The sequence below is a fragment of the Candoia aspera genome, chromosome 3 (assembly GCF_035149785.1).
Source record: "Candoia aspera isolate rCanAsp1 chromosome 3, rCanAsp1.hap2, whole genome shotgun sequence".
NCBI lineage: Eukaryota > Metazoa > Chordata > Lepidosauria > Squamata > Boidae > Candoia > Candoia aspera.
This window is the reverse complement of record NC_086155.1, coordinates 157,070,918-157,097,713: the sequence shown is the minus strand read 5'-3', so window position 1 is coordinate 157,097,713 and position 26,796 is coordinate 157,070,918. Positions and strand designations below refer to the sequence as shown.

General features: G+C 37.0%; 1 protein-coding gene across 1 annotated transcript in view; it reads right to left on the bottom strand.

Moving 5' to 3' along the window:
• Nucleotides 1–24,057, bottom strand: part of APCDD1 (APC down-regulated 1) — a 30,342-nt gene extending 6,285 nt beyond the window's left edge. The window contains exons 1-4 of the mRNA XM_063299101.1: nt 23,523–24,057; nt 13,914–14,091; nt 12,114–12,645; nt 1,807–2,128 (exon numbers count right to left, since the gene is read on the bottom strand). Coding sequence (XP_063155171.1) covers nt 1,807–2,128; nt 12,114–12,645; nt 13,914–14,091; nt 23,523–23,580 — 1,090 coding nt within the window. The 5' untranslated portion in view covers nt 23,581–24,057. The remainder of the gene's footprint in view (nt 1–1,806; nt 2,129–12,113; nt 12,646–13,913; nt 14,092–23,522) is intronic.
• Between the last annotated feature and the right edge of the window lie 2,739 nt (nt 24,058–26,796).

The following is a 26,796-nucleotide window of genomic DNA, read 5'->3' as shown; positions in this document are numbered from 1 at the left end:
TTGGCTTTCTTAGGAATACATCTATGTGTGCACAATTATTGGGCAATTATTAGTGTGCAGAATTATTATGCAACTAAATGAAAAATGAAAATTCCCCCATCTCACTCGTTTATTTTCATCTGTTAAAATGAGAATAAACAACTCAAAATTTACAAATAAACATTTCTGACATTTCAAACAAAAGATCAGTGACCAATATAGCCACCCTTCTTTGCAATAACAGTCATAAGCCATTCGTGGAGTCTGTCAGTTTCTTGATCTGTTGACAATCAACTTTTTGTGCAGCAGCAACCACAGCCTCCCAGACACTGTTCAGAGAGGTGTACTGTTTTCCTTCACCATAAATCTCCCGTTTGAGAAGGGCCCACAAGTTCTCAATAGGGTTTAGTTCAGATGAGGAAGGGAGCCATGTCATTCTTTTATCTTTGAGGCCTTCACGCAGTGGAGTACTTCGATGCATGTGATGGAGCATTGTCCTGCATAAACATCATGGTCTTCTTGAAAGATGCAGATTTTTTCCTGTACCACTGCTTGAAGAAAGCGTCTTCTAAAAACTGGCAGTAGGTTTGGGAATTGATTTTGAGTCCATCTTCAACCCGAAAAGATCTAATTAGCTCATCTTTAATAATACCAGCCCATACTAGTACCCCACCTCCACCTTGCTGGCATCTGAGTCAAAGCAGAGCTCTGTGCCCATTACTGATCCAGCCACGGGCCGATCCATCTGGTCCGTCAAGAGTCGCTCTCATCAGTCCATAAAACCTTTGAAAACTCTGTCTTCAGATATTTCTTGGCCCAGTCTTGCCGTTTCAACTTACGTGTCTTGTTCAGTGGTGGTCGAGTTTCAGCCTTCCTTACCTTGGCCATGTCTCTGAGCACTGAACACCTTGTACTTCTGGGCACTCCAGGTAGGTTGCAGTTCTGGAATATGACAGCACTGGAGGATAATGGGTTCCTGGTAGCTTCACGTTTGATTCTTCTCAAATCTTTGGCAGTTAATTTGCGTCTTTTTTTCTCAACACGTTTCTTGCAACCCTGTTGACTATTTGCAACAAAACGTTTGATAGTTCTGTGGTCACGCCCCAGTATCTTAGCAATTTCAAGAGTGCTGCATCCCTCTGAAAGACTTTTTACAATTTTTGACTTTTCAGAGTCAGTTAAATCTCTTTTTTGGCCCATTTTGCCTGAGGAAAAGAAGCTGCCTAATAATTATGCACACCTTGATATAGGGTGTTGATCTCCTTAGGCCACACCCTCCCTCATTACACAAATACACATCACCTGATATGCTTATATCCAATAAGCATTCAGGTTTATACAGCTTGGAGGTGGAAAATATGCATAAAAATGATGATATGGTGAAAATACTCGCTTGCCTAATAATTGTGCACACAGTGTAAGAGGGAAGAAGACTGGGAAAAGCTGCCTTAAACCACTATTTAATTCCTACTTATCTTCTTGTTACGTAGAACATAAACTTGCCCTTACCTTCTTTTCCCTTTAATAATAAGCATTTTAACTCTCCTTCCCCCCACTTAGTTTTTGCATATATGTCCTATAGATGCAAATTTCAACAATACAAATGGGCAAACAGAAGCAGTGTGATTTCCTGCTAATTTTCGACAGAAAATAAGAGAAAAGCAAAAACCCACAGGTGTACTAAGCCTCTCATGAAAATTTAAAATCACTCCCCACAACCAACAGAAGGAAATATATGCCTTAAATTCCACCTCTCCCAGTAACTTTATTACATCACCATGTCACCCAGAATGAAAGAATGTGAATCTGAAGAGAATGGTATCTTACCTTTAAAGACAAATTCTGTTCCTCCCATCACTTTGGATGAATGTATTCCCCTGCTGTAACGGCCTTTGGCATAAATAGTGAAGGTGGGATGCTTGCAGATTGGATCAGAGTAATGATAGTAGTGACCTTCCCAGGTATTATTGTTGTCGTGGAAAATGAAGTGTCTAGTAAGAAAGAGCACCTCAGGGCGTACTTCACAGCGCTGGCTCACCCATTCCCCATGTAATCCAATAGTTAAATCAGCCTTTGGAGGCAAAATTGGAGGATGGTGTTCATCTGACCGATAGATGATCCTACATGCTATACAAGAATGGTCGTGGTTCTGAAATAAAACACAATTTTTTTTTTTTTGGCAAAAAGCTATAACTCACTTCATAATGCTCATAATTTTTGCATATTGTACAGGTTCTGTGGTTAAATATGGCTAGATTCTAAAAAACAGACAAAACTAGCTTTGGCTGCCTAAGAGATGAAGATGCCTGAAGATTATTTCATGCTGGAGGTAAATCTTTAGACTTAAAAAAAAAATGCCTTTGAGCACTCCCAAGCATTACCATGTTAATTAATAGTAGTGAAAATAAACATTCTGATCTTTCTTTAATGTTTTACAATTTATAATTCTCCTGTGTTTTCCAATCCTTTCTATTTTTTTCTTTCTTTCCACAAAAAATCTACTGAGGAAGAGGAAAGAGGCTCTAGAAACATCTTCTAAAAGCTAAGAATGGCAGCAGGACCGGCCACACAGCTCAATTAAACCAAGTATTTACTTGAGGGGACAATAATTACATAGGACAATGGCAGAATTTCAGTTCCATTAACATTTAAATACATTTGCTTACGGAAGCAAAATCTTATTGCTATGAAAAAGTTGTATTTTATTGCTTATGGCGGTACAACTCTATAGAACAAGGTTAAGCAATCCAAATTCCTTGATAAATATAAAGCTGCATAGGGTTAGGTTAGGGAAATGTGCTTAGCAAGAACTTTTTTTTCCCCACAATACGGTACTCAATTTAAGGGAGCATACTCTGTTTAAAGAACTACTGAATTCTCCCCTGCTCCCAATACCTTTCTGTGCCTTTTCTAAGTCAACCTTCAAGACAACCAGACTAAGATTGGTAACTTTAATTTAATGGAAGAAATTTGAATGTACATTAAAATTGTTTATCTATTCTCTGATGGCTGTTAAAAATGCTACCCTGCAATTCTGTTCCTTTCACTGAAATATCAGGACAGAGATTAAAAATCCATTCCCAAAAAAGAATAATCTGCAATGCAGTTTAGATAATAAATTTGGTTTGTGGGACACTGCTTAAAGGCTCTCCTAAATCCTGTGTTTTAAACTGAGTGTATCTTGCTATGTTAAAGATGGAATCTGGAAATGCATGAGATAATCTGGAATCTATTTTATATTCTAGAACAAAAACCAAAACTTTGTACTTGATTTATATAGTCTATCTTAATCTCAAGTCATGAATCCTCTTTTTATTATCCATCTTCATTTCCCCATTTCACAGATGCAAATATAGCATTTTACATGTGGGACCATTTCAGGAGAATGATCTTCCGTCTTCTATACTTAATCATCCGGGAACGCAAAGTGTTAGTTTCCTATACATTTTAGAATGAAACGCTATGTTAAAACCCAAATCTTACTCAAAGCTACTCCCCACATAACATACACTCTAACAAGGATACTAATTTGAAAATGATCAGAAACAAGGTAAGGAATGAATATTTTGGCATAGAAGAAAAAAAAAGGGAGAATTATTTTGTACCTCAGATGCACATGACCTGAAATTAAAATATGGTATGTGAATCCTTTCCAAAAAGATAAAAGGTTAAGAAATACAGTTTAGCTTTAGGTAGTTGAAACCAAAGTAAATTCTTTTTTTACCTGTCACCTTTTACTCCTTGCTTATTCTTTCTCCTTTCAGTGATGAAACAGTGAAATTAAAATGCAATTCAAGAACTGCACAGAGTTTAACCGAATTTTTCTAAAACATCTCTTGTGAGACCAGCATTTTAAATAAAAAATGCACATGCAATTTGCTTCTTTTGTAACTTTTTCTGAATAAATTTATGATAGCTTTTTTAAAAATTTGGTTAATGATAGTAATTACTTAGTTTTAGTGAGATTAAAGTAAAGTGTTTCAGAAATTATGTCTTTCCTGTCCTTTTCTCTGCATCCCAGCATACTTCAAATAAAAATGTTCAGATGCTCTGATGTATATCAACTTTTATCCAATAACCTGTGTCAAGTTATGCTAGTTCCAGTTTGTAGATCAAGAATTGATACGTATTTTGGTTAAAAAACTAGAGTTACAAACAAGCAATTCTATCTATTACAGGTAATAGAACCAGGAGAACTGTTTTAATTTCAGCTGACTTTGATTTGCTTTAAAATCAGTACTCGCTGTGAACCTTGTAGCCCATAAAATGTCGAGTTACAAATAATGAAAAAGGCATGCCAGGTCAGAATTACTCTGTACTCTGTATTTTAAAATGCTACTATGGTACAAAATTATGGCTATAACATTTGGATAAGACTCTCCAGAAGAGCTGTCCCCATCCTGATGCCCTGGTTTTGGATTAGAGCTCCCATCAACCCCAGTCAACGCGATCAAAAATATAGGAACTGTATTCCACACCATCTGGGGAGCAACGGATTGGTATCATACAGTTCAGAGCAAGCTTTTCCAAAGTGTTTTACAAACCTGAGATGCAAGAGACAAACTTTGTTTCTAACCTGCAGTAACTACTAAATCCATTGTAATCCCGGATTCATTTAATTTTAAGTTATTTCTGTCAATGTAAGTAATTTATCTGTCAACATACTGTAATTATGCAAATGATATTATTATGTAACTGAAGTAAATTGATACAAATGGCATACCTTTAGATTTACCAGACATTTGGGAGTAACCAGCACTGTGCCATCCTAGAATGGCCTGATAATTCAAGATTTTTCTATATATTTTCGGTGTGGATTTACTTAATTTTAAGCAAGGTATTTTAAAAAAAACTTCCTTTAGTTCCTCAGTATAATACTCTGATACTTCAAAATTCTAACATGCTATTACAGACTACAGGAAATAAGAATAAAGATGATTGTAATGTAATTTTTTCACAATTTAAGCACAGCTAATTTGTTGGATTAAAAATAATCTGTCTTCTGAAACAGTATCTTGGTGAATTACTGTATCTCAATCTATGCAGTTCAGCAATTACTACAATCGTTTCAGTAGCTAGTGAAAGGTATGAAGAGATTCTTTTGTCATCATCTTATTTATTTGCTTATTTGTTGATCAGCTGATCAGTTTATGGAGTGTGGTCTCCTGCTTACCCAATCACTGCCCCAAAACAATAACATCTCTAGAGTTCTGTGGCAAATGGTCTATCCTACCCACTTAATTATCTAATAGTAACCATAAATAAAGGTATGTTTGTTAATACAAATCTCCACACCTAATATAGAATAATGTTTCAAATAAGAAAACAGTTGAAAGGCAACATTTGACTTACTTCAGTTGCTTCATCCTGAACAGCTGATAATATAGATCCATTTGAATGCATTGTTTCAACTTTTACATGTATATTTAGGATTAGAGGGAATGTATTATATAGGTAAGTTTCAGACTTAGCATAATGATGGCCATGGCTGCCTTACTCGAGGTCTATACCAGGAGACAGACAAGGGAAACGCCATCCAATTGATATGCCAGGGTCTCTGCGTGGCTTTTATGCACTAACCACAGCATTATTTTGCATCTATCTCTCTAAAATACTTCTTTGAGAGGTATCAAAATGTGTTGTTGGAATATTCTTGCTCAGCCCCTTGGGAATCAATCTGTGGGGTCCAGCAAATTTTATTCATCTCCTATGTTCTATAATATCTTTAGGCTATAAAGGACTGGATGTGAGAGATAAAGCAGAAGCTGAATTCAGATGAGGTAAGAGCTGTTGTTGCTGATTCTGGGAGCTGAACTTTGAAATTAGGAAGATGTCCTGACCCTTTCCCCTAAGGATTAAGTACCCTACCTGGTGTTCCACCTAAATCTGACACTGACACTTGGCAGTTATTTTACATAAATGGCAAGGGGGACTTTTTTATTAACAAACCATAGCCAATAACTTTAAGATTGGATTACTGCAATGTACTCTTTTGAACAGTGTCCAGAAACCACAACTGGTCCAGAAGGCAGCAGGAGGGCCTGCGGTGCTTCCTGTAAGTGCTATATTAGTCTTGTATTGAAGTAGCTAAACTGGTCACTAATTCCTTGTCCATTTCAAATTACTGAGCAAGCTGTGTAAAGTCGAACATGAGAAGAACCTAAATTACTTTCATACAGTCCGCTGCATGTGTAGGGCTCTTCCTTACAACACATTAATGTGCTTCCCTCCCATCCTTGAGACTGAATGTTGATATAAAAGTGTTGCTCCCACATCCTATTTTTATCATGTGTCATGAGTAAGGATGGCGAGCAAGGGGCTCCCATCCAGACTGTCAAGCGCATGCGTAGCACTGAGGAATTGGTCAGCCATTCAAAGAGACACAGATCGGGACCGCCTTAACCCTTGGGGTTTATATGTCTGGGTTTTCCCACGCTTCTTCAGTTTGTTAGGATTCCTGTTAAATACTAGCAATAAATATTAGAGACCAGTTCCTTGTCTCAGTGTGTTTCCTGGCTGTTAGGACATCATGTCTCACAAGCACAGCCAGTCAGTGTTGCTGACTTCATGAAGGGTAAAGCAGGACAGGTTCAGGGTAGTGATTAGTGAATTCCCTGCAGTTCCTTTCCCTCCCACACTGTGTCACCTACAGGCGAAGAAAACCAATCACTCAATCCTGACAGAATGGCAGAATGGAATTAGATGTTCAGGCTGTCAGTTTTATTATTCTATATTTATTATTTATTTATTTATGAATATCCTAGAATATCAGTATCTTGGAAGATATGGGAGATCAAGAGATCAATATGCCTGTCAGTGGGGATGTCTGTAGACCCTCAGTCCTTGCTCTCCGTTTTCAAAAATAAAACAAGAAAAACAGATGACCTGGCTATTACGTTGGGCTGCTGTTTGTTGAACTGAGTCACCAACTTGGGAAACAGGGAAACCCAAAAAGGCCAGGAACAACCAGAATTTAATAAATCTAAAGTCTCTACAGTCTAAAGTCTGCCAATTCTGGAAAGAAACACCAGCATCCTTATTAACAAGGCCCTTGTTGCTAGTCCAGGACCAATAGATCCAGGAAGTTGTAAATGTCTTGTTGATACAGGGTTTGGTTCCCACCTCTTTAAAAAAGACAGCAATCAAGCTGCTCCTGAAGAAGCCAAACCTGGATCCAGTAAATGAAAACAGTTGCATGCTAGTGGTCAATATTCCCTTCCTAGGCAAGGTGTTTGTGCAGGTGGTGGCTGATCAATTCCAGATTCTCTTGGATGAAACTGATTTCTAGATTCGATTCAAACTGGTTTCAGGCCCAGCAATGGAACAGAAACCACCTTGGTTGCCCTGTGGGATGACCTGTTTCAGGAAAAAGACAGGGAGATAGCAATCCTGTTGGTTCTCCTGGACCTATCAGTGTCTTTTGAAAATACCATGATATCCTCCTGGACAGACTGAGTTGGAGGTGAAGGCCCTGTATTATGGTAGTTCCGATCCTATTTCAATGGCCATTTCTAGAAGGTGATGCTGGGGGGTTACTGTTCTGTTTTATGGCAGTTGGGCTATGGAGTCCCTCACTTTTAAAATCTTCTAAACTATCTTCTTTGTTATATGTAGATTTATATCTATGTTTTAAATTTTAAAAAGAGGAAAACAAACAATCTTTGCTAGACAGATTCTCTACACTCTATTCGCTTCAGAGTTTTTTTTTCTTTGCTTTTGTTTTTGATGACCAAAAATCTGATATAAAAAAGGGGATTTAATGGCTCTCTTTTCCATATCCAGAAGCAATTGTGATTAGAGATTTTAAATCTAGGTTAGTATTTAAGCTGATTTTCATCAGTGTTGCTGTGGGCAATTAGAAAAAGAAATTTAAGAGTGAAGGATAACAATTATGCACAGCCATTTTATTTTTAATGTTGGTATTGTTTTATGGTTATCTCATAAATAGCCAAAATGCAGTCGCTCACTTGGTGAATATTTTACCAAGGTATTATCTTTTTTACCAAAAGAGATGTGAGAAACCATAATGTAATACATTTCCATGAAAAATTTTCAAAATCATTACCTCTGAGAAGACTATATATATAAAAGATATATGTTCATAACTGTTCTGCTGGGGTAAAAAACAACATGGGGAGGCAAGTTGAATATTTTAAAAGTAGGACCTGGGAAAAGTAATAAATACTCTTTGCAGCCACATGGATTCTTTCTTCAAACTGCAATTATACTTCAAACAGATGTTCTACTTTTTTTAAACCTTATCACAGCATTCCCAATTTTCCCATTAGCTATGCTGGCTCAACATTCTTGTAGTTAAACTTCTGGAAGATACTTTGTTGGGGAAAGCTGCCCTATCAACTCAACATTCAACTGCACAGTCTAACCCAAAAACTTCAGAGTTAGATCTGTACTTTTGCTTGAAATGGAATATTACATCAAAAGGCTCTGGATCTGAACCAGACAGTTCTTCTGTTTTCTTACTGCACATTCATGAAAATAAAACAATTCATAACATTGCATACAATAACATATAGTATAAAATAATACCATATGCTTCATTTAAATATATACTGTCCAAAATTATTCTACAAAAGATCAGAAAGATTAATACAATTCAACCGAGAAAAACAGTTGCTTTGCTTATAAATATTTTATATGTTCATTCAATTTTACCTTATTTTAAAAAGACCAAACTAGTTATGATCATATTTTCATGATATGAAAATCTTTAAAGAATAAACTAGAAGTGACCCTAAAGCATTCTGTCTGGAAATAACTGATGACAACTCTGATCTCAAATGTGGTTCCAATTGCTGTGTACATTCCTTTGAGATGTCATCAGAAAAGATATACAGCCCTACTGTGGAACTTTAACAATATATTCTCATTTCTATGTATGTTTTTGTGTATAACATAGGTCATTGAGGTGCTGTGGCTTCAGTTTTCATTACAGCTAAAATGTTTAAATACCTCTTTAAATACATTGTTAACTCTTCAGTTGTGATCTTTTTTATGAAGCATGTTTTACAAAAAACAGTCATCTAGTTCCTGGATCACACATAGTTTAATATTGAGTTAGTACTTTAATTCTCTAAGTGGACTTTTTTTGGAAATTAGGTTTTCCAAAATGGATATTTGCATGTTTATATACATTATGTCATTTAGCCATTATGTACAGTCAATGCTAAGTAAAAAAAAAAAAAAGTAATAAAATTATTGATAATAGTTTTTACTGCTGTAAAACTCCAAGATAGGAAAAAGAAATCATTACCAGGAAAGTTGTGATAACAGTAATTGTTAGACATAATGATAATGGTAACTATTAGAGAAGCTTGTGGTAACAACTTACTCAAAAGAAAACCAAATCTCTCTTACATTGGTGTATTCCACTGCACTGGACTAATATGATGTAACTAAGTTACTCCATAATGCAAAAGTAAATCTCTATACAATACTAATCTCAGAGCTATGACCAGCAGTACCACCCTCTGTATTCTTGTCAGCTCCTCCCAAGTTCCCTTCTCCTTCCAATAGGTGTCAAAAGAGGCAACTGGGGAGGCCTCTTTCCCCTAGCTGTAGTACAGAAGTGCATTCGTCCTGCGTGATCCTTCTGATCCTCCTGATCAACAACCAACCTGCCAGCATGCTGGAATGATCCTCAGGTTATTGTGAAGGGTACATGTACCACCACTTGAGAAACTGTGTTGTGTGCCAGTTACACCCCTTCCTGGAATGAGAGACCCTTCGAACAGTCACTCATGCCCTGGTTATCTCCCACATAGACTACTGTAATGCGTTCTACATGGGACTACCCTTGAATAATATCCGGAAGCTACAGCTGGTCCAGAATGTGGCTGCGCGGGTCATTTTGGGTGCCCCTAGGGTGGCACGTGTAACACCTTTACTGCATGAGCTGCACTGGGTGCCAGTTTGCTTCCGGGTCCAATTCAAGGTGTTGGTTATGACCTTTAAAGCCCTACATGGCATGGGACCAGGCTACCTGAGGGACCGTCTCGTTCCCATTACATTGACCCATCCCACCTGGGCATGCAGAGAGGGCATGCTACGGATCCCAAGAGTTTCATCTGGCGGGATCGCAGAAGCGTGTCTTCTCTGCAATAGCGCCTGCCCTTTGGAACATTCTCCCCCCGGAGTTGAGGCAGGTCCCCTTGCTCCTGGACGTCTGAAAAAATTTAAAAAACTGGCTCTGTCAACATGCCTAGGGTGGAAAAGAGAATAGTTCTTCTTGGGGATGGTTAGCTCCATAGAATTGCCCTGTTTGCTTGCGGATACAGAGAATATTTTAGCCATCTGGATTTTATTTTAATGTATTTACAATTTTATATTATTGGTATTATTGTATATTACTGACATTATTCTTCCCCATTAGCACCAACCTTTTTGGGCTTTAATTTTAATCACATTACGTGGCATATATCAAAACATTGTAATAATGCAGTGTAATATTGTAGTGCATTATAATCACTGCAGTATTAACTACCAGAGACAAAAGGGAACAACTTGATAGCAAAGAGGTTGATTACTCAGCTTGTCAAATATAAATAGATTGGTGAATAGAGAAAATGCTATTAAATCTTTTCAGGAATTACTTCCATTGATTTTTATTCTCTTCAGTCTTGGATGCTACATTTCAATCAAGACTTGTAAGGCAAGAATTTATTTCTTTGATTCTTATGATGATATGCTTATCCTTAATCATGTATTATTCTATTCTGTTATAGGCAGTGCCCCTTTAATATTAGCTTCTATAACTGGGTTTGTTTCATTGTGGCTCATGATCTTCTAAATGGATGCCATCTCCCCCAAAAATTTAACTGTTGAAACCCAAAGATGCTTGAAGATTATATAAACTAAGGCTGTGCATTGAGGAGGATTGTCCAAGTTCGGCTGCTTTATAACATTAATTCCTTTCGAAAGGAAAGCACTGGAGTTGACATACAATTATTACAATTTTGAGAGAAGAGATACTATCAGCTGTGGTGGCAGACTAATGTTTAATAACATTTTAACACATTGTGCCTGAGTTTGCTTCCCCCACTTTCCCTTCTTCCTTCCAGTGGGAGAGGAGAACAGTTGCTGATCATATGTAAGCCATTCTGAGTAAAAATACTATAAAACAATTAAGTATGTGGCATAAAATGTGAAAAAAGTCAGGCCTTGAAAAATCTTATAAGATGCACTTTGAAATGGCAAATGTTAAAAAGCAATGAACTAGCATATATTATTCACTGTTTCTTTTTCACAATCATTATGAACATCTATAGACACAACTCTGCCTTTACCTTAATCTACTTTTATCTTTCCTGTAAATATACAATATTTCACTTTTAATAAAATATAAAAACTGAAATTTCCTTTCAAGTGGGCAGATGGCTGGCCGGCCACTTGGTATATTTTTTCAATCATTCAGGAAATGGTGCAACATATTCTCCTGCTACTATCAGACAGATTTTAAAGAGCAGAAACTTTTGAGAGCATGGGCCAATGCTTCCTTGCCACCAAGGAAGATATTCTGCCAAGCAGCAATGTCTGCAGGATCTTGCTGTTTTCGTCAAAATGACAAAGCAGTATTGATGCATTCTGCCAGCTAGCTCCAGCCCTTTTGTACGTGTATGTGACACTGCAACACACCTATGAAAGAGGCAGGGCTTGTGTCATGACACTGCAGTGCTGCTTTCATCATTTTGACCCCCACTTCCCCCTCCATATGCCACTACTGCAAAGGAATATATTGGGAAAAAAATGACACATTGCATCTTTATTTCTAACTAAAATATTAAAAACATGAAACAAATTTGATCCTAGAAGTCTGAAACCCTTTTCAAGAACAAGATGCAAGTTGGAAAGACATGAATTAGAAAAGTGGCAACATGTATAAGCCAGCAAAGGGAAAATAACAGTTTGCTAGTCAGACAGGAAGAGGTAACAGTGAGGATAATAAAGCCTAGAAGGCATAACTGACAGATGAGATAAGCAATCCTGATAAGGAATACAAGTGAGAATTAGACAAAGCCTGCATGGGATCTGGACTTAAGTTCTGGGCCAAGCATTTTCAGTTTTAAAAACATACTTCATTTGCAAGCCTTTGAAATACAACTGAAATGTTCACATACCTTGGCATTTTGGAGTGGAGGCTGATAACTGGATGGACGATAATACATCCTCTGAGCAGGATCTGTGTGGATGTCTCCAAGAAACAGTTCTTCTACTAAGTGGTCTAAATTATGGTGCAGGTATTGCTTCTCTACTCGAATCAGTTGAAGTTCATGCATAGCAAAATTCAGTGCTTTTGTGCACTCATAGCCATTCTCTTCTCTCCATAAATCATAGCTTACATTCTGCTCCCAAGGTTTATCTTCTGGTACAAATCCAGGACATGTACGGTTCACCAACTGATTTAGTTTATCAGCTACTGCCTCACTGTGGCAGATGATCTGAATGTTATGCAATTGATAATCAGCTTCAGTCCCTCCTCGAATAATCCAGGATGCTTGACGAAGGCGGACTTTACCACGGATAACTAAGGTATAGATTGGGTTTGTACATCGATTGCTTCCATAGTAAAACTGATAAGCTTTAAATGTATTATTATGGTAGAATCTGTAGGATCTTGTGATGAATTCTGGACCTGCTCTAACTTCGCAACTGTAGTCAAACAGGAAAAAAAAAACTTGGTTAAGGTATGAAATTATAAATAATCTATTTTCAAAACAGATACTAGTATTAATATTGTTACTCATGTATCTATAAATAACAACATATTTGTAGTATTTTCAATAATGATAATTAGAATACTTGACCTTTAACATTTCCTACATGTAACAGTATTTGCTTTGATTTCTTAACAGAGTACTTCAGGAAGGTGCCTTTCATTTCTCTTGCTACTTATTATGCTGCATTTTGTTTTCCTATTTTATTTATTGTTTTCTCTTTTTTTTACATATTAAGAGTTCAGATGCATGGTATGCTCTGTTCCAACTTCTCACGATGCAGATATTTTGTTTAATGGCAATTCTGTAAAGATGCTTCATCCACATTCTTATAAAAAGGCTAAACCCATCTGCCAAATTTTAGATCAGTAGTATAAATGCATTCTAAAATTAGTATGTTATAAAATAAAACTCCAATTATTATATATCAAATAGTTGTATAAAAATTATAATTGCAAGAGATGGTATATGAAATGAACTCCTACCAATTTGTCTATTTTCGTAAGTAGGCAAGAATTCGCCTAAGTAATTGGCTTCTATAGCTTCTCACAGAACTTTTTAGTGACTTGAATGAAGACTGCAATTTATTGAAGTATTTGTCCCATAACTTTAATTATGGCTTTTGTCTGAATAAGGACTGCAGGATTAGGCTTGAAGGGAACTGTACTGTATATCTGGAGAATAATCCTAAGAAAATAATTTAGATTATATGGGGGTATCAATTAAGTATTTACACATGCTTGGGTTGTCAACTAAAACTCCATAATTTCAATTTGTAAATGAATTTGTTTGTACAAATGTCACATGATAAAGCATGTAGCCATGAAGTTATTCACAAGATCCTATAATATTTATGTTCCAAAACAAGAGCAGCATATGAATAAGCGAAGTATTTTCTACTATGCTGCAGTTTCCAAGTAAGGATGACAGAAAATATTTGAAATGGCTTAAACGCAGATTGTGGTCACAAAATTCTGCAGTCCAGTCACAACAGCCATATGTTACAGTAAGAACTGACTTTGATACTATACATTACAGGGGGGGAGAGAGAGAGAGAGAGAGAGAGAGAGAGAGAGAGAGACTACTATTATTGAAAGGGGAGGAAAAAATTAATGCACTCAAATCCTTTAGCTGATTGCAAGTTAAATCATTTTAGCCTGTAGCATTTTCCAATATGATCATTTTGTCTGCCTAAAATCTTACCCAGTTGAGACCCAATGTCCCTCAATTATAGGTGGCATCTGTACAGTGATCCGAGCTCCATTGTGAAGATGTTTCAGCATGTGATGACACTGTGATTCCTTGAAAGTTCGCCATGCACTCTTTTCTAATGACTGAGGATGAGTCCTGCTGTCATGAAGTGCAGAACCTTCTCCCAGCCCTGAGTAATCAAAGATGAAACATAAAAATTCTGGTGAATTTAGATTAATAAAAATAAATATATAAGAAATGAGTTCCAGTTTCTGGCAATTAGAGATATATACATCTATATACCTTTATGGGAATGCAGGCCTCTAGATAGAAAAATGTATTATGACCATTTGCTTGAAACGGAGACGATCAGTGAAATTTTATAGTGACTGCAGAGATATTACTAAAACTTTCCTGACTGATGGCTTCTAATACTTGGATCCCACATATAGTAAATTACATGCATGCTATCACTACACTTGGTGAAATGAGGATGATTCAAAGACAAAAAATAAACTGAAAAAAATTGTAAGTTTAACTTTGTGCAATGCCCAGCTTCCAAATTTATCAACTTGGGGTTGCCAGAATCAGCTGAAAACAATTCTAGAAATTCCTTTTTGTCAATAAATGATGCAAATGACATATTTGTTGTTATGTGTGCAAATATGGATACTGCCAGCAGCTACAATTCAAAATGCTGGGCTGGGGTGGAAGGAGTTAATATGGGTTAAATTAATGGCTACTACCTAAAATTGTCAGTAAAATAAGTTACCCTTTTTACAAAAGTAATAAGAGCCCATCTGCATATTCCAACTATTCTTTCTCATGCATAAACCAATGTCACATGTATAACATATACATGCATACATATTTTGTCCTCCCTCCTGGCAGAAACAGCAAAAAGAAGGGGAAAAAAAGGACTGGACAGGATAAGGGAAGAAAGAGAAACAGAAAGGGAAGGGAAGAGAGGGAGGGAGGGAGGGAGACAAAACCAGATGAAGATGAGGCAAGGAAAAGAGGAAACCAGGCAGGAAGGAAAGAAAACAGAGACACCTGTTTAGGCATTTTAAAAAGGGTTAAATTTGGTAGGCAGACAGCCCCTTCTAAGCTACAGCTAATCCTCAAGGGCAGCAGGGGCATCTGCTGGGCCTTTTGCACCTCACAGTAATTCCTCTATTTTCAGCACCCTCTTCTATTCTAATTAGGGAATACATGATTGTTCTTTCAGGAGCCTCTGAAAAACCAAGTTGTTTCTGACTGCAGATCCCAATTTCTTCATCTGTATACATTTAAATTTCTTGTTTATGCTAGAATGTGTTTAGAAATTAGCTTTTATATAGATTTGGACAAGCTATAGTAGGGTTACATTACTTTCTAGGCAGCACTGATAAGTTAATCCCTGTGCAGGGAAAACCAACTCTTTGTGCTCTATTGTATACTTTATATATAGTATACAATATCCTGTGAAAACTCTTCATCCTGTAATACATTTTTAAAAAGTTCTAGATCCCCTTCAAAGTTGACATACAGAACTGCCATTTATTTTTCCCCCACTTCATTTCTAAAATTCTGAAACTGAGAGAAATCTGAATTGATACAATATGCCAAATTTAAAATATAAAAATTATATGAAAATTATATGATATACAGTGTGTGTGTGTGTGTGTGTGTGTATGTGTATACACACACACACACACACACAGTATATAAATAAAAACTCAAGGCATCGAACATACTTAATATTCCTGCATCCTATTTCCCCATAACAACAACCCTTTGAAATAGGCTGGGCTGAGACAGAGTGACTGGCCCAAAGTCACTGAGTTGGCTTTCATGCCAAAGGGAGGCCTACAACTCACAGTCTCCTGGTTTCTAGGCCAGCAGCTTGACTACTACACCAAACTGGGTCTTAGTAATAATCTAAATTTAGGTGTATCAATTCTGACTGACAACAGCCCTTTTTTTCAGGTTAGAGTTTTTATAGTCCTACCAGGGGTTGAATTTAAGACCTTTTATGTACAAACCATGTGTTCTATCACTGAGCTATAGCGCCTCCCCTTTTAAAATCTTTTTTCCTAGAGTATGTTTGCATCATGATCACAGGTTTAAACATAAGCAAGAAAACAGATGAATATAGCCATTGCAAAGCAAAAAAATAACATAAATAGTTAGCCATTCTCCAGTATCCCTTTCCACCTTTATTCAGTTTTGATGTTGTTCCATTTCATACTAAGCCCTTCCAAAAGGAGACATGTAGTTTGAGGGATGTATATTGAAATATTTTTTGACAGACATAAGGAAAAAATAGCCACAGGATTTCAGAAGAGCATCTGATTGTCCTTTAATAACTTTGCTCTAATGAATTACTGTCTTTAAAAGCTCCATGAAACTTTCATAAACCAGCTCCATATGGAAGTTTCCATACTGTTCTTTCCAACATTGTGCAATCTCCCATCTTACTGGTTTAAGTAGGAAGAGCTACTATCTTATTAATTAATTTATTAATCAGTTTGTATGGCTGTCCAATTCACAGTTGTGGCTCTCAGCAGCTAACATCAGGTGAAAAACAAGTAAACAAAAGACAACAAAATAAATAAAAAAATAAAAAAGACATCTAAGGTCAACCTCACCCACTCTCTTAACCCTTAGAGAATAGGCTTGTCTAACATTCTAGTCCAATGCCTGATAGAAGAGTCCCCCAAGACCAATTGTAGCTTGAAATGGTCTTCCAGGATACTTCTTTGTACTTTGCACTGCAGTAGTCCAAAGGGGAGGTGATTAAGTATGAGGGATCATCTACAGGGCTTCCAGATTCAGGAGCTGGTGCAATTAGTGCACAACATAGGTTTGTTGAAAGTATTCCTGGCCACAGCAACCACCTGCTGTTCAAATAGGAGCTGTGAGTCCAAGAGGATCCCCAAATGTGTACCAGTTCTGTTTGGGGAAGCACTACCTCATCCAGAACCAATGATGGAAAGTCCTCAGATCTGGGGAGTCCTAAAACCACAGCCACTTGGTTTTGAAGCCTGTTCTTCATCCATACACTCATAGCCCCCAGTTACTGGAAAAGAACCCAGGTGACATCACATGGTTGGGCAGGGGTAAAGATGTACAATTGGGTATCATCAGCATATTGATGATAGTTAACCTCATACCAATGAACAACCTCATCTAGAGGCTTCATGTAAATATTAAATAAAAGTAGGCAGAAAGTAGAGCTCTGGGCAACCCCACAAAACAGGGCCTAGAGCCAGGCCTCTCCCCCAACCAATATTTGATTGGAACCAGCCCCAGAGGGAGGAGGAAAACCACTGTAACACCATCCCCCCACTCTCAACATCCTAAGCTGGTCCAGAAGGATACCATGATTGATGGCATTGAAGGTCTTTGACAGATGAGGAAGGACAATGATGGATATTCCACCCCATCTTGGCCCACCAAAGATCATGAACAAGTGCAATATGGCAACAAATACAACCTAGGGCATGACAAGTCATTTCATCAATGATGTGGGATGCAGGGGAAAGAAAAGCCCCATTGCATATAACTCAGAAATGTCAAGGCAACTTCAAACCTTCCACCTGATTCATGTAGCGGAGACTCCAGTATCAGAGCAATGGGCAAACTGCATCCATTTTAATATGGAATTTCCAATGTGTACTATTGCTTTCACTTGCAATCCCCAATGTGCACAATAAACATTAACTGAACTGTAATATATATATATATATATATATATATATATATATATATATATATATATATTATATATATATATAAAATCTAATAGTAATAATAATAATGATAAGAAGAAGCAGGTAAATGAACATAGAATGAACAGAATGGAGCAGTTTTCTGTGTCCTGTGACAGTGTATAGCAGAGTTTGTAAGATAATTTAGTAAGGATCTTCCAAAATTTAAATAATGTAGATTAAAATGGTTTAATTTCATTTGTTCAAATATTTAGTTTGCACATATTTTATCACCAACAGAATTTTTTTTTTTACAGCCTGCATCTCTAGTATACAACTAACAAGATGCTACTAACATTGTTATATTATGTAGGAAAATCTTCAGTCAATAAGGGTATTTATATACTTAGAAGATCATATAATAACTAACTATAAAAAACAAAATTTGATAGAATTACTTATTAGAATTATAATTATGACTGTTAATATAGTTTAACAAAGGTTACTTTCCAACATTAATGGATGTTTGAAATAATAATGTCACTGAAAATTCAAGAATGGTCCTTACTTTGATACCTCTATAGCCCAAATTCTAATTCTTAATATTGGACACATTTTAATGTTCTGTTTAAATAAAGAAGGGGTGGGGAGTGATAGCCTGCTTGGTGTAGTGATTAAAGTACTGAGCTAGAAACTGGGAGACTGTGGGTTCTACTTCTGCTTCAAACACAAAGCCAGCTAGGCGACTTTGTGCCAGTCATTCTCTCTCAGCCTTAGGAAGAAGGCAATGGCCAATGGCCAATCAAAAACATTGCCAAGAAAACTGCAGGGACTTGTCCATGTAGTCAGAGGAGTCAAAACTGACTTGAAGGCACTATACACATGTATATATGTGGTATAGTAGTAGGCTGCCCAGACAACATTAGATAATGTAACCTGCTATGTATACACTAAATTTATAAAGAAAAGAAAAACAGCATTCATAACAATATCTATAGTGTTCACAAATACACATTTTAAAAGCAATTACAATATGTACTATATATGAATTTGCCATACATTCAGATATTTCAATATAAATTGAAATATTCAAAACTCAATATAACAGTGACAAATTTACTTTGAGAAATAAAATATAAAATAAGCAAAATTGCATTTAATGTACAAATGCTAATAATTTTGGAATATTATTCTGTTATTCCTATTTTATTGAAAAATAAATTAGCCCCATTTTACTGCTCATCTTAATCAGAATTTCTGTAGCAGAAAGATTTTAGCATTTGTTATATGATGCAAAACTTCTTTAACATTCAATAAGTAATAAATATAGGTCTTTAAAAGTCATTTTCTAAGTTACTGAGATATGATGTGTGCGTTCTCTCTCTCTCTCTCTCTCTCATGAATTTTCTTGATTTACATTTTATTCTATTTTATAATGCCAACAGATACAGAGATTAATTTGATTTTTTAAAAATATAGCAGAATTTTTATCTCTGATATAAACATGTATAATAAATTATGGATCGCCACATGTAGTCCACCTTGGTTAGATACAACTATGTAATCTAGTATCTTGACAGATTTCTTTTTCAGTTTTATCTTGGCTAACTATTCATTAATGGTAGATGCCAATATGCAACAGTGTTACCCAAAATAACAATTTAGCTTGAGTCTTCCATAGAAAAAGCAAAATACTGAGATTGGGATGTAATATTACTATTATTCAGCACCAATAGATAGAATCTTCCAGACAAGATTTTCAAGTTTTGACCAGTGGTGGAATTGGAAAAGATTCAGAGAATATGAGTCACAGAAATAAAAGACAAAGAGTCTCAAGTTTAGAACTGCAAAAATCAAAGACATCATTTAGATTATCTCTGCCATACACTTCCAACAGTAGCCTGCCAGATGCTTATAAGAAACCCACAAAGCAAGCATGGGAGGCAATGTATGTTTGCTTGCAAGAAACTGTTGTTCAGAAATGTACTATTTCTGAACATGCAAACTCCTGCATGATTATTAGGGTGAATAGTCTGACAAATCTTTTCTCCAACTAGGTGAACAAATCCATTACATCTTAAGGAAAAAAGTTCTTAAATTAGTTATATATAGTGTGAAGTATTTCTGTCCTCTGCCCTGAATTAATTGGATAACCCTAAATTTATATCCCACCTAACCAGCAAAGTTTGAAAGATTTGTGTAAGATATTACGTATATTGCATTATACTCAACAGAACTGCTTACAAAACCAGTGAACTCAGGCCTACTATCTTTTTCAGAAATGGTTTGATTTTACTTTCCTGAAGTAACAATATACTGAATTGGATCTCTTTGGGCAGTACATGTCAAGTTAGTGAAAAAGCCCTGTTCCATATAGCCACCACTGATTTCTAACTTTGCAAATTGATTCTAAACTTGCTTACTCAAAAGTTGAATAAGAGCTACCACCTCAAGCCAAAATGATCAATAACAAAGCAGTCATTCTCCACTAGCAGTATATGTACCACAGGTGGGACTCAGAAAGAATAGGCTATAGGATAAGTTGCTGAGACTGTAAATTATAAATGTAATGAAAGAATGTATATGAACCTTAAAATATCCTTTTATTTCTCCCAAGATGGGCCCCAGGCCCTTTGATGCCATGTTTGGTATATTGTACAAAACAACTGAGAACCACTAATCTAAGGGACACTAGTTCAGGAAAAAATGAGTTTAGACCTTTAATGACAGTAACAAAAGGCTTAGGATTCTACATACAAGAAAATGATACAGATTAGTTAGCTGCATTATATATAAAAAATAAAGGTGGCAGTTGCCTCACTCTATAGATTCCTTTATTCATAAACAAATGTCACCATTATGAATATTGCACACATTTAGCAATTTAAAAAAGCAGCCACTCACACAGAAGAGGCCAAGTACTTCCCATACAATTGTCTATCCTTACTTAAATGCAAAAGGGTTATGGTTTTCTATAACACTCTCCACATCTATGTTTACTATAGCCTCAACAAATTGATTCTTTCTCCTCCCCCTTTTTTCTTTTCTCATGTTCCCAATTTGATAGTACTCTGAGGGAGGGACAAGCAAAACTCCCCATTTCAAATTCTCTTGGCAGCGGCTGTTTTGATCTGACTACTGGCCCTGATTTGTTTCACATTTCAGCCAAAGTTTAAAACAGCTCTGTAATTCTAAGCAGATGAGCCTATGAGTCTAACCCTATAATTATACCTTCTCTCCTTACTTAGCCTCCAACTTCAAACCTTCCGTTCTGACTTCTAGACTCTCAGATCAGAGAATTTTAAAGTACACCTTGGCGCCCAAACAGGTCTGTCTCAACCAGATATATTTATACAGTCTATATATGTTATATTGAGTTATTGGAGAATAAGTACTTCTTTTGAAAACAGTCCTCTTTATCTATAAAATGACAAGACACCTAGAAGGTACAGGAGGTTCTTTTTGATGATGATGATGATGTGGCATTTCTGCATTTTAGAGTACCCAAACAGATGGGAAGGTATCATCTATAAGTTTAAAAAACCTGTACAAAATCCACTGATATATGTTCATATGCTGATGTTAAACTAATTACTATTAATTTAATAGATATTGGACAGCTATTCAGATATTCATTCATTCAATAAATATTTCTGTCAAAGAACATTCAGGGTAAGGTGGAAAACACAATGTTACTGGACTAGAATTCCCATCATTCATGCTAGCTGGGAATCAGAACCCAATAACTGGAGAACCCAGAGGTTTTATAGACATTTTAAACTGGAGATCACCAAATCTAGAATTATATGAAAGAACAAGCCTTGCTGCAGAATATTAGCCTCGTTCTTAACAATTTTTAGTCTATAGCTAAGTTTTTTAAATGAAATCTCTCAGTAAAGGCTCCTATATAAACTTAAGTCCTCCTATAGATTAATCACTAAAGAACAAAAAGGAGGAATGAAAAGAGTAAAGGTTTCCTTATGGGTCTATAATGATCTGGAAGTAGAAGCAACAAAAAATGGGCTTCTTGCACAATTGAATTTTTCCTTACAATCCTATCACATATTCAAATTCCCTGATATTTGCTCTAGTGCAAAAGGGAAGCAACAGAAAGAATTTGTTCTGTGGGCAGATACCAGTCTGGCAACAGACAAAGAAACCTGGATACAACCAGGTTGCAGATGTAATCAAATTATTCAGGATGGGGAAATACAACACAGACTATGAACAACTCCTGAATATTGAAGGCACTCTCCTCATATTGAAGACATAGACAATAAAATCACAGAAAAGAATTTAAAATGTGAAAAATATATGTAAAGTAATACAGTAGTATATTGGATATTTAAGGCAGAAAATTCCAATTACATGTAGACTTTGATGACATATTAAGAAGTTATGATTATCAAGGAGACATTGGAACTGTATCAGGGGAACATGAATACCACATTTTGCATCAGCAGTAAAAAAAATCATTTACAAGGATTGAAAGTAAGACAGCTATATCATAACACTATTACACAGATGCATGGTGTTATATCATTTGCAATTTTATGTACAGTTCTAGTTATCCCATCCCAAAAATGACATCACAGCAATGGAAAAAGCGCAAAAATGATGGAGTTGTTATTATCTTCCATTTGAGAAAACACTAAAGTAATGGACTTTACATTCCAGAAAATAAGAAAATTGAAGGGGAGCATGATAGAGGTAAATTAAATCACTAATAGTATGGAATAACACTACAATATGCATTAATTAACATTAGATTTAAGGCAGACCAAGAAATGTATTTTTTCACATAACATGTAGCTTATAGAATCCACTACTACAGCATGAGATTATGCCCGTTTTAAGATTAATTTAAAAGATTTGGCAATGACTAGGTGGAAAGTATATTAGTAAAAACAATGTACAGTACTCTTGGATACCAATTATTGGGGTCAAACTACAAAGGACCACTATGGGTCTCATAACTTGTTCGTGGACTACTGAGCTAGGCATTGCTGGAAACAGAAAGTAAACTACACAAATCCTTGGGGTGATCCTGTTGGCTACTCTTATATACATGACTTTTAGACCGCCAATTAGGACATATGTTGGCATTTCATTATTAAGTGAAAAAGAACTGTGACTGCAATGCACAATCATTTTATTAGTGAACAATACATCCGAAGCAAAAAATGAGTTTGGGCCAATGGCCTAAGACCATTTTTTCTAGGTCCTCTTGTATGCAGAAGACAACTTGGCCTCTCTATTAATTAAGCCCATGGGTATATTAAGGTAGGCATTTAAGAAAATGAAAGTGCGAGCTCTTTTATGAAACTTCTAAACAGGCAAAAAAAAATGAGACTATACTAATATGGGTAACATCCTGATCAAAGCAAAATCTTATCTTTCTCTCTACCCAGATACAATGTTAGATATATAAGATCTTTCAGGATCTTATATATCAAATATCATGCAACGGATTAAAAAACAGAGTTTATAATGAATGCATCTATATAGCGATTTCTGCTTTTGGAGCTGACATTTTTAATAAAAAATCAGCCCCACAAATGTTGCATATTTAAATTGTTCTCCAATGTGCCTCTTTCACTTTTTCCAGAGAAATAAGAGACCTGGCTGTCATGAGAATAGCTCCAATAAACACATCAAGGCTAACATTTCTAACCATTTGTACAGCAAAAAGAAAACATTTACAATGCCTTTTCACCACAAGACAAAAGGTTTGAGATAACAAAAGACAATCCCATCATTAAAAGTACGATTATCTTTATCCATCAGAACTGTGCTAGTAATGTTTTCAGTTAAGGTAAGAGGTAGCAACCTTTAAGTCTGGCTAGAAAATGCTAGAATTGCATTGTTACAACAAGAATTATAAAAAGGATATTACAGATGCATTCGTGTTTCTTTCTGCAGTACTCACCATGCAAGAGCAGGACTAGGAACAAGTACCCAACCAGGATGCAGCAGGGACAGGACATTTCCAGCTTTCCAACGGCTTCTCTGTTCCAACCTTGTTTTTCGCCTTAAAAAAAAATTCTCCCGACTTTCTTCTCTTCTGCTTTAATCCCCTTCTTCCGCACCGCTGAAGTTCTTCCAAATCCCCGAAGTCCTCACGCGCACACTGAGTCCCAAACACACACGCTTTTTTAAGAAAAGGCAAAAACCAGCGCGAGAACGAGCGAGGATTCTGCGCAAGGATGAAGTCCGGATCCGCGCAACCTACTTGGCGGGATCCAACCCCCCCCAAGCCCTCGCACCTTTCTCTCCCAACACGGGGCAAACGCCAACTGCAGAAGGCAGAGCGAGGCTCCAGCGTCTTCAGGCAGCTGCCGCCCCGGGCTTCAGTCTTCCAGCTCCCCCACTGGCTCCCGACCGAAAGTTTTCAAGGAAAGGCGGTCCGCCTAGTGCCGGCCGAGGCGACGGGCTTTGGGCGTGCGCCCAGGCAGCTCCCAAGGCTTTCCCAGCCTTCCGAAGCTGCTGCCTGCTCAGATCGCGCCTTGGGCGCCTACCCCGTCCCTTTTTTCCAGGCGGTTTTCCCTCCGCGTCTTCTCCTGCGGCTTTTCCTCGTCCTTACTGAAGTGCGGCGGCGGCGACAGAGGCAGCAAGAACTACTCCCCTTCATATTTCCCTTCCCAGTCGCAACACCAGGAGGAGGGGTCTGGGTGGCCCGGGGCGGGGGTAACTCCTCGCCGCCTGAAACCGAACACCCTTCACTTGAAAGGAGACTACAAAGAGCGGAGGGGTTTCGATCGTGCAGTTCCCGCCCAGGCTGGGTCCCCGCTTCAGCCCTCCCTTGGTCGTGGGTACGAAACAAGTTGGGGCCTAACAGCGGATGACGTTAGAGCCAGTTTTTTTAAAAAAGTGGGGGGGGTTACACCCCCAAGGAGAGAGGCAGCCTTTTTGCGGCAAAAGAACAACAGCGGGGAGATTTCTGGCATCTTTAAGCTAACCGATTTTACTATGCTCCTGAGAAAAGTACAGGAGACACGAGTTCTGTGTATTGCTTCATGCCCACCGAGCAAGAATAAAACTAAGTCGCCGCCTCTGTTCCTTTTCCCTGCCAGTTCAGGAGAGGGGAAGGCCCTCGGAGAACTCCAGGTGTTTTCTGTCCTTGCTGCCCTGGGAGTTGTGTCACTGTGGAGAAAAGACAGAAAAGTATGCAAGCAGTGGTGGACTCCATTGTTCCCTAGTTTGAGCACTGTCTCTGCGGGGAGCATGGGACCTATAGAATTTCTGCCCAGCAAAGCAATCCTCCAACATCCCAGCCTCTGAGTAGAAGGAATGAAAGCTATTTTTTCTTGCTCACAAAAGACAGTGAATGAGCAGACAGCCTCTGTCGCTGTCTTCTTAGTGGCTTGTGAAGTCCAGTCTTGCCTAGGGATGCCAGATGTTCATTGTTGAATAAATCTTATTTGCACCCCACTGAGAGTTGGTTGAATGTGTTGGGGTACAAATGTAATAAATTTTTAAGGACAGTTCATAAGTCCTTCTTTGCCCATTATACTGGGAAAACCCACATTTTGCCTCATGATTATAGATTAAGCAGTATTTCAAGTTGAGCTTAACTCCTGGGGAATTCATGGACATCTCCATGTGGTTTTCTTGGTGACAGTACAGAAGTGATTTGCTATTGTCATCTTCTGAAATGCTTTTTCAACTTCCCAGTCCATCCAATTATTAACCAGGTCCAGACTTCCTTAGTTGTTCAAGATATAATCAATGGATTATAATGGTACAAGCAGCATAACAAATAATCAATTAACCATAAATATCTTCCCACCATGTTTCTTTATCCACAGATAGGTCACATAATTAGATGCCCTGTATTTATTTTAGTTATATTTTAGATGGGTTAATAGAGGGTTAATCCAAAATGTGCTATTTCTCAAACGGTTATCCTTATCACTGTATAGACCTCCAAATGGGTTTCAAAGTAAATTCTCCAGGTCATGCCATAAAGTTCTATCTAGTGTAAAAAAGCCAAATACACAACTTTTGAAAGCATCCTTTACCTCCCAATTTATCATTCATTATTAAGGAGACAACCACATAGGACAAGTAATGCTTTACAGAAACAAATCCTAAGGCTTAAAAATTCTAAATAATAGAATCATATAATCCATAGAATTCCATCAAAATAATTTCATGGAATATATGATGTAGTGTCCTACAATTCTTTAGTGAGATGAGAAAGTCAGTGTGGCATAGTGGATAAGTGTTGGATTAGGAGAAGGAAAACCCAGATTCTAGCCCACCGTCCAGCATGGAAGCTCATTGGATGATTTTGGACTAGTGATATTCTCTCAGCCAAATTCATACTCAAAATAGTTCCAGGGAAAAATAAGAGGAAGGATTGCTATTAACTTCTAGACTTTAATGTCTCTAAAATTCCACTGGTATCTTAGAAACCAGCATTGTCCCATACAACAACAACAACAACAACAACAACAAACCCTACTATATATAAAGCAGTCCATATCCTCACCCAATATATTTTGACCAATAGCAGATGGAAGTCATGATTATGTCCTATTGTTTCAGCCTCATGTACTCAGGGAGGACAGTACATTTATCAAATAAATTTTGGATAGATTACCATTATTTAGAAAATGAAATATATACCGTAGAGGCATAGTGTAAGCTCTTGCTTCAGTGTTTATATAAATTCAAAGAAATTTGAATTCATTTTAGTACACCTCTATATCAACATAAATGTACAAAATAAGATGGCAGACATTTTATCACTATTGTTTCGCTACCGTCTATTTCAGAATTTCAGATAATGTTTACTACAAGGCAATCAGGGCAGTTTTAATCTGTCATTAAGATAGGCAAAGATGCAATGTGTTCCTCATTCATATTTCTCTGTCTTCCACACAAAGACTGAGAAATCTATGGTCTAGTGGGCAGGTCCAGGAGAAGATGAGAAGTAAAAACAGGAAGCATCTGTACATTCTCATGGACTGGTGCATGAAACACAAGATTTCTATCCCAGAGCAAATAAGAATTGTCCTTTAAAAATCTTTGCAATATTCATTAATGCTGTGCCTTTTTATTTTCAAGTACAGGAGAAAAGTCTGCCTTTCACCCCAGCATGGTGGACATGCTTGTCTGATAATATTTTAACTACCCTATTTTAGTCAGATACGGGTTCTCTATCAATTTTCCAATATATTGTCTTCTTGTTTAGTTTG